Source organism: Symphodus melops, assembly GCF_947650265.1.
Source record: "Symphodus melops genome assembly, chromosome: 14".
In the NCBI taxonomy this organism is placed as follows: domain Eukaryota; kingdom Metazoa; phylum Chordata; class Actinopteri; order Labriformes; family Labridae; genus Symphodus; species Symphodus melops.
The window spans coordinates 13,991,904-14,006,271 of NC_136704.1; the positions used below are offsets into that span (position 1 = coordinate 13,991,904).

Sequence of the window (14,368 nt, forward strand, 5' to 3'; positions counted from 1 at the left end):
CACACACACACACACACACACACACTGTGTGAATATGCCCTCTAAAATAAGCCTTTTTGATGCATTGGCTTTGAGGCTAACATCCTGGAGAATATGACAGCTAATAACACAACGATGATGGAGATGTCATTGAGTGTTGTATGAGTGCCCTGTGTGTGTGGCTCAGATTGAATCCCAGCTACTCATCTCCTTTATCTGACTGTGTGTGTGTGTACTATAATAACTCCTCCACACAGGTACAGTATACTGTAAATTGATGCATATTAAAGGCATGTGTAAAACACACAGACTTACCGTATGTTCATGTACATACAACACACACACACACACACACACACACACACACACACACACACACACTCTGTTACACACAGTTTTGTCCTGGTCGTGTCCCCATTTTAGTTAAGGTTTTAAGCTGCTGCTTCAGAACAGGCCATTGCCTCTTGTATCTCACTAAGGTTTTGTATCTCTATCTCAGCCTTAGCACAGATAATAAGGCTCAGAGTCCTTGTGGATACGATTTAAAACAAAAGGGCTGATAAAGATTCACAGCCCTGAAAAAATGACATAACCAAACACTAGGTGGGTCTGTTGTTCCTCATCAAGGATGATGTCATCGTTCAGTCTGATGTCTGCTTCCACACAGGGTAGTGTTTTAAACCAATGTATACAGAATTCATTTTTTATTAGTTGTGTTAATCATCTTGCTCTGTTCTTTAACTTTCCATTTTCCTAAGATGTTAAATTATTCAGTTAATTTTTCTTCAGCTCTATGTTTGATACAACAGTCCCTCCAGAAATGTTGCTGTCAGGATTGTGCAAATTCCTACAAATTCATGAGCTCACTGCGCCGTTCTATCGAGCGCACGCTTAAGGCACCACCTAATCCCACCTTGAACTACAGTGTCCTGGTGGAGACTCTATACAATGAATCCATGATAAAAGAAAGGATAAATAAAATAATAATTTTCTTCTGTTTGTTTACTCCAGGGTATTTTCTCCAGACGCTGTTATCCCCGTCCCTGCGTTCCTTCCAGGGCTGTATGCAAGCGATTCTTGTGGACGACCAACCAGCTGATTTGGACGCTGTAGAGAAAGGCACAATCGGAGCTTTTGAGAACGTCAGCCTGGACATGTGTGCAATCATAGACAGGTAAGAGGGATCCTTCCTGCTTCCAAGATAAATCCATCCAATCATTCAATAATGCAGAATTCATATTTTATGTTCAATAAATGTTAAGTAGGTTTCCTTTCCCTTGTGCAAGTAATGTAAAGAATATCTCAGCCATGATTAGTTATTTCTTGGATTATACCATTAAAGTAAACAAGACGGAGAGGCAACAATTAGCAGTCGACCTTGTGCTAAGAAGAGAGTTAACCCCGACCTTAGCCGTTTGTCTTCAGGTCAGATTTGTCGATAACTCCTACCTTCATCAATTTCCCTGCTCTGAGAAGAAGACAAGAACTGTCACTGCTCAATTTGGATCCATTTTGTTCTTAGTTCAAGAGATGTCTGGCTTAGTGGGATAAGTGTGTTGAGATCCTCTTGAAACCCAACTCCACAAAAAGCTCTTATGTTATGTCTGATCTTTTTTATAGAATATCCATTCACTGAAATGAATGACTTCCCAACCATTTTTCAAATGTCATCTTTTAAGCTTTTACAGACTTTCTGATAGTGGGTGTAAAGTGGGCGGGGTTTGCTCTGAGATTGATTACATAATGCACTTCAAACTAACAATAAAAGATACACGCATGTCCCAACCAATCACTTTTTATCAGCTTGCTGGGGTCACATTTTAGATCAAACTCTTGTGATAGTGCAAAGATATTTGCAACTAACTCCAACAATAACTGTATGCTGTATTTCCTGTATATCTAACTAATCAGACTGTCTTGAAGACAGCCCTGTCTTTTCTGCAATTTGATCAGTGCCTTTCCACTGTTCTACTTTTTTGACATAATGGTGGCAGAAGAATAAGCCCTGTTTCCACCTAGCAGTTGAGTTCGGTTCGCCCCGGTACGACACACATTTTGTAATTTAAGTAAGTCGGGAAAGATCCCCAAATTACCAAGCCTTACGGTCCTACTTTTTCGTACCCTTCTGTTGGGGTGCCAAGTATATCGATCCAACCCTAAGAGATGGAACTAAACACTATTATACACCCTCAACATGCATGCAGACACACACACACAGGAACAAGGCTATACATCAATACAATTAGTTTATTTCACAGTGTCACTGTTTCAGCACAGACTTAAGCTCATAAAAGGACACAATCTAAAGATGCTCTTATATTGTATGGTGTAAATGCTATTACTCTATTGTTTCCTTTTGTGGACAAGCTTCTGGCTTAGCTTGCCATACTTCAGACATGAAATGCTCTGGTCATATATTTTTTTTCTTCGTCTTTGCTGTAACTGCGTTTGTTCAAGGTCTTGATAAAAATCCAGTTTTAGTTTTCTATGTAATGTGTCAGCTAAGAATGGGTCAGTGTTAGTTTGTGTTGTTTAATCTTGAATGTTAATGTTTTATCACCTTGATTGTTTTCAGAGCAAATATAGTACAGTACACTCAATTGCATTTTGTTCTTTCCTGTTCTCACCTTTTTAGCATCTTGTATGAAAACAAACAATTGCATAAAGTTTGAATAAGTTATTTAAAACACGTCATTTTCCACTTAATTCATCTAGTCGTGAATCTTATGAACAGGCCTGCACTTCTACATCAGCTTTTTAGTCACTTACGGTATGAAAACAGGGATTGCCTTGTATGCCTTTCGAGATTAAACTGCTCTCTTCTGCTTAACTGCTCGACTCCCTGCACGTCTGCAGAAGCCAGCATTTAAAAAGAACCCCTGCAGCTCCTCTGAGTTACTGTTTGTTTTTCCTCCAGCTGTCTTTTCATTTAACATCACTTTGATTCATTCAAATGAGCACACACACGTATTTAAATCACATCACTTATGCATGAGTACATGTGTGCGAGTTTTTTCTGTTAGTTTGTGTATGTGTGCAAAGACTACAGAAACCTGAGATCCATCCCCAGCAAGCCTGCAGGGCAGATCAAACCACAGACCTTTGATGTGTTCAGGATTTAAGACGCTATTAAATTTTCAATGAGAAAAACAGTGACGTCTTAACTGCTGAGTGTGTAGTCCTGTATTCACACTGAGATAAATAAAACTGTTTTCCCCTCACTATACTCCTGGCACCGTAGTCAGTTTTAAAACTTTGGTACTATCTTCCAACAAAGCAAATATTTCTGCTCTTGCTTAAAATGTGCAAAAAACATACAAAAAAGTCACCTGGAGTTTATGATGAATACAACGTCAACATGAAGTTGAAAAACAAAGGAGGGGGACAAAATTGCAGGAACAATTAAAGGATTTATATAAACTATAAAGGCAAAAGGCAAAAACTTAAAGCTTAAAACTAAATCCAAAATGTCAAAAAAAGACCCCAGGAATCACAATTAACAGGAGCAGGAACATACGAGAGCCACGTAAGACAATGAACTGACACAGGAGGTAAGAAACAAGAAGGGTGCATTGGGACTGTCCCTCCTATATAAGGTAACCTTAACCCTGTAAAAACGTCACAGGGTTAGGGATAGGTGTTAGGAGAATTCCTAAAGGACTTACTGAAAGGTGATCGCGGTGTTTTGACAATCCGACGGCATTTCCACGAGGCGACGTAATAATAATGTGACGGTGGCGGAGGTTAGTGATGTGGGTCTGCTGTGGAGAACTACAGTTTTTTTAAGAAAATGGACTATAAAAAGCTCATCTAAAAATCTTCCCCTGAGCCTGAGAACAAGGTTTTTTTATTACAATTTTTTTGTATTAAATCAACATCAACTCACAGCAAAGCATCTCCACAAACATGAAACAAGAATGTATAAAAGCAATGTTCATCTTCTTCACACACACAAAATAAAAACATGTAAAATCAAAATGCAAAACTCATTCTAAGTCAAATCAATACAGAAACCAAATGCAGATTGTCTCCACATTTCTCCTCCAACACATCGTTAGTTTTCGTGAACTCTCGGATGCGCAAGTCACTTTAAAAGTTGCGGCCGCAAGGAATTGAGGGCGGCACTTTCTTATCTCCTTTCATAAAGGACGGTCCAGTGTTTCCTATGCTAAAGGAGGTTATAAAGGAAGCATTGACCCACCTTTCCTTAACTTTTAAAGAATTCAAACTGCTCTTTTTATGGCCGCCACTTCAACGCTTCCTGGGTTAAAGAAAAAAGGATAGTGAAAGGAGATAGGAGGGTCAATCAGAACATACCCTGAGACTAAATAGACATGGGGTACACAAACACAGGTGAGACTAATGAGGCAGGTGAGGACAATCAGGACTCAGGAAAACACAGACTGAAGACACACAGAACACAAGAACGTTACCTAGAACACAGGGAAACAAGGAGCCGAGCAGCCTTTCTGCTCTGACATCTTGCTCTCATGATGTGTGAAAACATCTGTAGTAGGCAGTTTAATGGAAGTCCAAGTCAGGAGTTTCATTTTGACTCAGTGCTTTCATGTAACCCATGTTTCAGATTGACACAATCTGATGCATATTCAAAATCCAGCAGCTGGCTACAAATCTCAAAATCTAAGGATAGTGCCCGAAGCACTGACCAGTGCAAAGGACCCTATTGTAGTCCAAATGATTATTTAGTTGTATATCTACAACATGCTGAAACATGGGTTAAGATTGTTATGTTTTTTTGGCATTGTCATTTTTTTAACACCATACTGCAAAGATTTAAAAGTTCCCTCTCTCTCTCTCTCTCTCTCTCTCTCTCTCTCTCTCTCTCTCTCTCTCTCTCTCTCTCTCTCTCTCTCTCTCTCTCTCTCCAGATGTATGCCTAATCACTGTGAACATGGCGGTCGCTGTAAACAGACGTGGGACAGTTTCAGCTGTAGCTGTGATGGAACAGGATACACAGGAGCCACCTGTCACACATGTAAGTGTGTGTGTGTGTGTGTGTGTGTGTGTGTGTGTGTGTGTGTGTGTGTGGGGGGGGGTGTGTGTGTGTGTGTGTGTGTGCGTGTGTGCGTGTGTGTGTGCAGCCGGTGCTCTTTGTTTTCAATCCTCTCACTTTAACATCACTTTATTCTGTTTGTTTGTGTTTGTTTGTGTTGTATTTCCTCTGTTCTCTTTGGAGTGATTAAGCTGTTTCCTCCGTCAAAAGCCTCAGCAGAGGGACCGATGAGCTTTTGAAGTGTTCACAGGCCGGGCTTTTCTCACTGCGTCGTGTTTTATTCTGGGCTGAGGAGAGGCAACACGACTGAACGCACCCCAAAACAAAGCATAAAGAGTCAGAGAGAGAGACAGAAGGAGAAACATTTTTTTTTCCAAGCTTAAGCATTTTGAAAATGCCATCTCTCCTCCCTTATGCTCAAAATGCTGTTGTCCCTCATTCAAGAAAGGATCAGAGAGGAATGTTTAAGCAGTGTTGAATAAGGGGCTATATGTAACTTTCAGAAATACTGGTTTTGTGGCAACACAGCATGGCCGTCAGACGAACCGCCTAACATCCTATTTATATAGCTAAAAAGCAATTTCAATCAGGAGAGACTTAAATGAGAATGAAGAATTATTTAAATGAAAGTCTTTCTGGGGGCCAGACTCCATCGTGGCGACTTCATGTACTCGGAGGGGTAATGAGGCAGACGCAGGATAGGATACCCCCCTGGAGTCTAGACATTGGTGGTGGTGGTGAAGAGGAACGGAGGCTGGGATGAGGAGTGGGTTACAGCCTGAATCTGGAAGCTTCTGAGCTGGGTGGAGGAGACTGGGGTGAAGGACGGGTTCACTGAAACGACCGAATGGCTGTGGAAGAGAGAGACTGTTTTTAGCAATTGACGGCATCAGGGTGATTGGTTGGGAACTGTCATGGCAGAGTCTGGTTGGTTAATTCCAGATGATACACGCCCATTGTCAGCTGATCACCAGAACAGAGATAGAGGAAATAGTTGGAGGTGAATGAATAAAAGAAAGACCAACGGTCTTCCTGTCTGAACTTATGCTGAGCTCCATATAGTTTGTTTAAATCGTTTTTTTATTGCTCACTAATAAGCAGGTGTTTAGCTGATGTGAAAAAGTAGATCTTCACTATCTGTGTTACCTGTATACAATATTGCCTGGAAGCAATTTTCCAGAAAAGCTCCAGAAAATATCTTTTTTTTTTTTTTTTTTTGCGTTCTTAGCGTCCTCCTCACTCCGCTCCACTTATAGATATCAACAATACAAACTACAAACTCACCACACACTCCTGGTCTTCACCTGCACAGCCATAGGCCGCCTTTCACACACTATCCGTCCTCGGAGACCTCACAGGCAGACAAACTCATCACACACTCCTGCTCTCAGGCAGTGCCTGCAGAGACTATCAGCTCTAGGATGGAGAATGAGACACAGACTTCTGCACAGATTCACATACAGTATGTATGACCACTTACCTCCTCTGGAAACATTATGCCCATTAATATCCAGTGTTTCAGGGACAATGTTGATGCTCATTTGTGGACGTACAAGCATGTATGTATGTAGTTCACTGGTGCAGTATTTTTGAAAGTTACATATACCACCTTTTAGCATAAAAAATGTTGTGATTGGCAAAAAAAAAAAAAAAATGAAGAATATACTGCTGGATAGATGATAAATTTGTGCCACCTTGTAGCAACCAATAATGTAATAATTTTGGCATCTTTTTCCAAGAAAAAAATGGTGGTAATGACACAGAGACAATATTACATGCTTTTATCTCATTATGTTTGGACTACTGTAACAGCCTTTTGACTCCCCTGTACCAAAAAACTGTCGATCCACTTCAGTAGGTACAGAACTCAGCTGCCAGACTTTTAACCAGAACCCGAAAGCATAACCACATCACTCCTATTTTAGCATCTCTACACTGGCTCCCTGTGTTTCAGAAGCAATTGTAAGGCAAGGCAAGTTTATTTATATAGCACATTTCAACAACAAGGCATTTCAAAGTGCTTTACACAAGACGTCAAAAGCATCATAGCAAATGAATAAAAAAATCAGTGATTTAGAATCACTATAAAAAGTTAAAAATCACTGAAATTAATAAAACTTAAAATTTGTTCAAGTAAAAATAATTCAAATAAAATTAATTTAAGGAAGAATACAAAAGGAATTGCGAGTTAAAGTGCAGAGTAAAAGATTAAAACCTTTATTAAAATATTTGAGTTAAAGGCAGCTGTAAACAGGTGTCTTTAAAGAGCTGAGAGATTCAGTGTGTAAGATACTGATTCTTTTAAAGCTCTCCATGACCTTTCTCTAAGCTATTTGTGTGACCGTTTAGTACAATATTAACCCCGTTGCACATTGAGATTCTTGGGCAGAGGTCTCCTGGTGGTTCCTAATACAAAACTCAGAACGAAAGGGGATAGAGCGTTTTCTGTGAGGGCTCCAAGACTGTGGACTGTGACGAATTGCACTAAGAGATCAGGTCAACCAAATCAGTCATTTCTTTTAAGTCCCTTCTTTATACACACTTTTACCCACAAACCTTTCCTGACTTCAGTTGATTTTAAATTGTTACTTGTTTAGATTTCCTCTAAAAAAGGGCTTGTCTTTTACAGTTCTTAAAAATTTATTTTGTATTTTAAAGTGGCTGTTTATTCTTAATCTTACCTTGTTTATTTTTCTATGAGCTGCCTGTTTTGTTCTGCTATCCTTGGAAAGCACTTTGCATCTTGTTTTTGAAAAGTGCTCTATAAATGAAGATTATTAATATCGTTAGTATTATTTGAAAATGCAACATCCAACAGAGACACTGACGTGAAATTATGAATTTTCATATCAAAGCAAATAAACAATTTTCTTAATAAAGATTTTGTAAAACAAATCATTTTGAAATTGGCTCTTACAAGCACCACTAAGGAGAGAGAGTGCTGTACGTATCCTTGATTAATGAATGGGACGACTATGCCATCCACTGAACCTTTTGATGATCAAACGCATAAAATCTGCAAAAAAAAAACTTTTGTTTACAAGAAATCAAGTCCTGTTTACATATTACTACGTTATCTGCAGCAGTTATTACATTTTCAACGTTTTTTTTCATGTAGTACAAGGCCAGTAACGTAATAACCAGCCAATAATGTAATCAATTTTAACATTATTGGCTAAATTATGTTATTCGCTTTTTACACTATAAATGGCCAAAATGATTACATTATTGGCAGGTATTATGTTATTGGCCGTTATTACATTATTGGCTGCTACACACCTCATAACTCTGTCTCTATGAAAGACTTGTTTTCTAAGGAGAAAAGAAAAGTGAGCCTTGCATTAGCCTGGGGATCAGGGAGTCTGATTTGGGGGCAGAATGTCATGGGTCAAACGTGGAAAATGAAGATATGGAGATTGAACAAGTATGTCCATAAAGAGCCACTACAGATGTGGCCAAAGAACGGGAAGTTGTTGCAGTGTGGCCAGTGGTTCATAATAAAAACATAAAGATATCCTTCCAAAATATCTTTTATCTGTGTGTTGCATTATTGCAGCACTTTGAGAAGTGCTTTGAGCTTGTGTTAATATACCTCTAAAGTACTACAAATAAAGACCAGAACACTTTAGATAATCAAATCTGACCCTGTGCCTTTGTCTGCAGAATCTATCAATACAGATTAAGAGCATCAAACTGTTAGCAGAGCCACTCAAGTGTATGATTTGAATGAGCAGAGCCAAAGATTTGTTTCAAGAGTCACTCCACCTGATTAAACATGAACATGTGTTTATTTTGCTTTACTGTTCAGCCTAAAACTTTATTTCATCAAATATTGTTCAGAATACAATTTACCATGTTTCAATTTTACCATGACTCTAGACAAGGATCTGTGTTTGTTCTGAGTCTGCCCTCTCACTGTAAACAATAGGGCATGGTGCAAGAAAGCCAGAGCCACCCAAGCCCTTCCAGAGAGGTGTGGTCTTACACAGCTCACTTACATTTAAAGCTTCAGACACAGAAACAATCTGCTCTGAGCACGGCTGGAATAGAGGGGTTTATAGGCAGGATCAAATACAGGCTTGTGGTAGATTTTAAGCAAGAAACTTTGCAGACATTTTTGGGGAGCTCTGGGAGTTATGGTATTTCAACATGTTGAGAAAGAATGTTATGTTACCTTTAATCCACATGTGGTTCTGCTGAAGCTTTGTCAAGATTGAGGTAAAAACTAGGGTTACTTTTGTGTCTTTGACATGATGTGTGGTGGGATTGTAGAAGCTTTTAGAGTGTGAAGCACTGAAAGTGATCACATCTCAACTCTGTCAAATGAGATAGCTTTTAGGGCGACTGTGATTCAGTGGTAGAGTAGTCGTCTCTCAAACCAGAAGGTCGAGGGTTTGATCCCCAGCTCCTGCGAGCAACATGTCTGATGTGTCCTTGGGCACGACACTTAACCCTGAATTGCTTTACCTGCTCCATCAGGGTGTCGCTGATCCTGTCCCACAGGGACAAATAGAGATTTTGAAAAAAAAAATAAACAACTCTGTTCGTCTGAATGTATCCATTTTAAAGCAACTTCATAATTGTTTTATGGTTCACTAATAAGTCATTAGATAAGGACAAAAATGCAGGAATTTCTGGGAGTATTTATAAAATATGTATTCACTTGTCAATTGCAATTCCTAAAATTGAACAATATGTCTGATTACTTTGTTTTATATCTTTTAATAGTTGTTTCAACCAAAAGGACAATTGTAATTGATTAGTCAAGCAGCAATGTAAATCGCTGCTGGTTGAACTCTGCGGTTACCTCGGGAAGAAGTTGATTTGGAGGAGAGATGTTTCAGATTCATGAAAGTAACTGGCTTTGGTTGCTGTTGCGTCTTTAAGAACATGCTACGGTATTGAGGTTCATATATTTTTGATTGTACTGCCACTGAATGTGTTTGAGTATAAACAACACAGTGATAACTGGTTTTATCTGAATGTTTTGAGCTTTTTACTCTGAAGGTGAAATTGGCTAAAAAATACATTTTATTTACTTTTTTTATTTTTTTATTACATTGCCTGGAGTGCAATGTCTAACTTTCTCTCTTGGCCTTGGCCTGGAATCAATCAGTTATGTCTCAACACAATGAATAAATCCTCAGAAACCATGCTGTTCATTACTTCCATTCTGTTACAGCCTCTGACTGACAGCTTTGATCAGAAGTTCAGAAGCAATGCTTTAACATCTCTGTTTATTTCTGTGAAGATCAGTGTGAGATAGTTCAGCGGGGTCAGTTCCTCACAACAGTGTTTTCATTGAAAGGTGCACATCCTGTCAGCAAGCTATACTGCATCACTAAACTCCAGAAGGTGGGTGTCAAAGATAAAAGACTAATAATTAAGAATTCAGAGAAAGAAACTTAGACTTAAGAAAGTAAAGAGAGAGAAAAAGTCTCCTATAGTCTCGCTTATAACTCAGTGTTCAGCCGATGAGTAGTCCTCATCAAGAAAGTTTCACTCCAAGTCACACTCTCACACAGATCCTTGAAGACTAATTCCTCCTTCCCTCCCCTCCTGTCTCTCTGCTTGTGTGTACATGGACACAAACACAACATCAATATCTTGTCCAATAGATTGCTGGAGTGTGTGGGACAGGACACCACTTCTTGACAGGCGCTGAATGGAGACTGGCAAGCGCATGAAATTGCCTTTCTAGAAGGCGGGAGAAGAAAACAACTTATGACATTGATGTGCTATTTTAGATCCTTCTTGGAGTGATACAATCTGATTAATCTTCGGTCCATGACATGAAACACATTACAGTGTTGAGATAGAATGCAGGAAGGAAAGAAGTTCCTCATCGAGAGAACTGACATGTTATCTTAGCAAAGTGTTTCATCTGTGATAGTGGAATTACAGATCTCGCTCTGTGATTCTGAAACCTACTTAAGACATTCAAACTCAGATTTTAGATTTGTTATTTAGAACATGTTTGTCCCTTAGAGATATATCAGCACAACTCTTAGCATAGAATACTACAGCATTAGTCCTTCATGTCAAAGAAAGACATTTGTATTATTCTCAGTCTGTTTCATGCAGACAAAACTTCTCACAGGAGCTTAAAATGTGTTAGCTACAAGTCTTAACCTTAACTTAAGGCAGGGGTGTCCAAAATGCGGCCCGGTGGCCATTTGCGGCCCTTGAGGGGATTTTTTGCGGCCCCTGACCTCAGACAAAGAATCAGAAGATTTTGGGCCGATTCCTCATTCAGATGGCTTTTTCTTTTTTTTTTTTCATGTTAACGAGAGGATTCATAAATACAAAATGTTCAGTGCAATGTATGTTTTTTTTTCTTTTTTTTAACAGCTTTTACTATTTTCCACATTTTTTAACTGTAGAAATGAACCTTTGCATAATTTTTGCAAACAAGCAGACTGATGTTTAACCATTTAATAACCTGAGCTAAAAACAGAAGGTCAAAACAAGAGGTCAAAATGCAAAAGTTCCTGACAGAATATATTAAAAAAATAATAATTGAGTGATTCTTACACGACAATTTTGGCCCACAAGAAAAAAAAAGTTTAGACACAACTGGCTTAAGGGATCAGTCATACAAATTTAGATGAACCATGTTGTATCACTGCTGCCCCCAGACCAACATTTTAAATATTAAGGACAAAAAATACTGCAAGAATAGTGCTAGTGACATAAAATAAGACTACAGAATATAAGCATACATAGACAGACTTTTGGTTCTTATTCTTTGTGTTGCTATATTCAGAAGACATTTTGATGTGTTTGAACATGCAGTTCATAAGAACAGCTTTACTTTGCTAATGTGTTCATGTCCCCTTCAGATTGTTAGAAGCTGCTTGTTCACTCTCTTTCTCAGACAGTTGCTAATATGAACAGTTGTTCATAATGTAAAGGCAGTGCAACCTGATGTTCAAACTGTCGACCTTCTGACTCGTGGTCTGGTTTGCTTTTGTTGGTTTTCGAAACGTCATTATTTAGATTTGTCTTTTTCATTGCAAGTGATTCACTACTGACAGTATGGTTATTATAGAGCTTGAACTGTGGAAACATGAGCTAAATATATTGATCCATTAGGAATATGCTGCTATTTATCTCAGCTTATAAAAATGAGGACATCTTGTTTCCTCCTCAAACTAACGTTTCCTTTATTTTCTCTCAGCTATCTATGAGCCATCATGTGAGGCCTACAAGCACTTGGGCAGGTCCTCTGACACCTACTGGATCGACCCTGACGGCAGTGGACCACTCAGCCCCTTTAAAGTCAACTGCAACATGACAGGTGAGTGTGGCCAGGCAGGGAATGACTTTTCTGTCACTGCTTGCCTTTAATCTTTCGTACTTCTATGCGTGTGTGTCTATGTGTTTGTGTGTATACCACCCTGTCTAACCTCACTGACCTGTGAGGGAAGACAGCTCCAGCCCTCCTCATTCCTAACCTCGGAGAACAGTACTCTTAACCTGCCATATGCCTGGGGTTTCCATGGCGACACAGACATTTGATGCAGCCAGCTCAAGCACATACACACTCACACACAAACGCACGCATACCACAAACATGGCTGACACAAACCAGTTATTTAAACCTAAGAGTGCTTCAACCGTCTGAATGACACTTCTCTCTTACACATACACACACACACACACACACACACACACACACGACGTGGAATAACTAGAAAATGGAGAACAGCAGAGCACGCAGGCAGAGCAAAGGCGAGACTTTTAATGAAATGTCACTGTGTTCCGCTGGTCGGCTCCTTAGTCACGCTGAATAACACTCACACACACACCTCACAAATGGGAAGAGTTTCTCTGTCCCTGGCACATACACACACTTAAGAGAGCTGAATTTCGCACATGCACACACACACACACTCATGCAAGCACATTCCTTGACTGACAGTGTGAATGAACAGAATTATGTCCAAGTGATTGGGCCCGTATGCTGTCACAGCACAGGAGTGTCTAATAAACCTCAGAGGCTTATAGCATACCTTCCTAGTTTACGCAGAAAGAACTTCACTGTCATGACTGCTAAAGTTTCCAGTGTGAATGTTTCTGTCCCGTCATCTTGATGAATCTAATGCGTGTACACTTATCTCCAAATAAAGCACTTCCAGCACTTGAAGAAAAAATATAATGGAGTGCTATTTTTTTTGTTTGTTTATGTGTAGAGGACAAAGTGTGGACAACAGTGATGAACAACCTGCCCCCAAAAACCACAGTGACTGGCTCCAGTAGAGAGAGACGCACCGTCCTACAAGTGAACTACAGCGCCTCCATGGACCAGGTAACAGTCACACACACACTGTAAGCATTGGGCTTGGAAATTCTTTTGTGTCGAATTTTAACATTTGCATTTTAGATTGAATACAATTAAACTGTTAAAAACAAAGTCAACGTTAGTTTAGACTTGGTATAGTCTCAAAGTACAATCTTAAGGAGGAACATAATGAACATAATTTCTGCATCCTTAGTTAAGCAAAATAAACTTTGAATATAATCTGAAGTTACGGCTATCTTCAACTTTGTGGACTTGCCATCCTTTGCTCTTAGTTTTATGAATAATATCTTGAGTCAACTCTCAGTGCATCCTGTTATAAAACAGCACAATTAGAATGTCTTCTACGATTGTCTTAAAATAATCTGCACCTTCAGTGGTGTCATAAACAATAAGAACATGAGCTTCTTCTTGTCTTTGTTTTTCCTCCTAATATGCATAGATCATTGGTTCCATTTTCAGCTTCTCTGATTCCCCCCGAGGTCTATTAAAACAACATTAGTAGAGTTCACATGACTTCATTTTGCTGCCTAGTAATTTTGTACAACACCAAATGGACCTGTCTGGCTGAATATGGTATACTGAAGAAATACATCTGTGTGCTTGTTTCCAGATGACAGCCATCACCACCAGTGCAGAAAGCTGTGAGCAGCAAATAACCTACAGCTGTCGCATGTCCAGACTGCTCAACACTCCAGGTAAGAGCTGAGGATGGCATCTTCATTCACCGCTGACTTTCAAACAAGCACAGTGAGACAGGCAGGATGTTGTTTCTGTCACACAGTCAGGATTTGACGAGAAATTAATTTTAACAACAACCCTCTCTTCCTGTTTCTCTCTGTGAGGGATACTACAGAGGAGAGTCAAATCGAACAGGATGGACATAAATAACTCGAAATATTTGGAAAAGTACTGGAGTGTGAAAATGAGTAATTTTAATGTTAAGCAGTTAAGCGGTACAAATGGCCCCTAACGTGGCAAATTTGGCTCTATTATGTTTATTTTTTTATTTTTATTTTCCTGCATCAAAAAGTCCAGCCTTTTCTTCTTTTTTTTTAGCAGAATCTGTAGAT

General features: G+C 39.3%; 1 protein-coding gene across 2 annotated transcripts in view; it reads left to right on the forward strand.

Moving 5' to 3' along the window:
• LOC306835012 (contactin-associated protein-like 2) overlaps positions 1–14,368 on the forward strand; it is a 214,968-nt gene that overhangs the window by 135,718 nt on the left and 64,882 nt on the right. For both annotated transcript variants that reach the window (XM_079361381.1, XM_079361382.1), the window contains exons 11-15: positions 991–1,153; positions 4,869–4,975; positions 12,174–12,293; positions 13,189–13,304; positions 13,909–13,993. In XM_079361381.1, the coding sequence (XP_079217507.1) occupies positions 991–1,153; positions 4,869–4,975; positions 12,174–12,293; positions 13,189–13,304; positions 13,909–13,993 (591 nt within the window). The remainder of the gene's footprint in view (positions 1–990; positions 1,154–4,868; positions 4,976–12,173; positions 12,294–13,188; positions 13,305–13,908; positions 13,994–14,368) is intronic.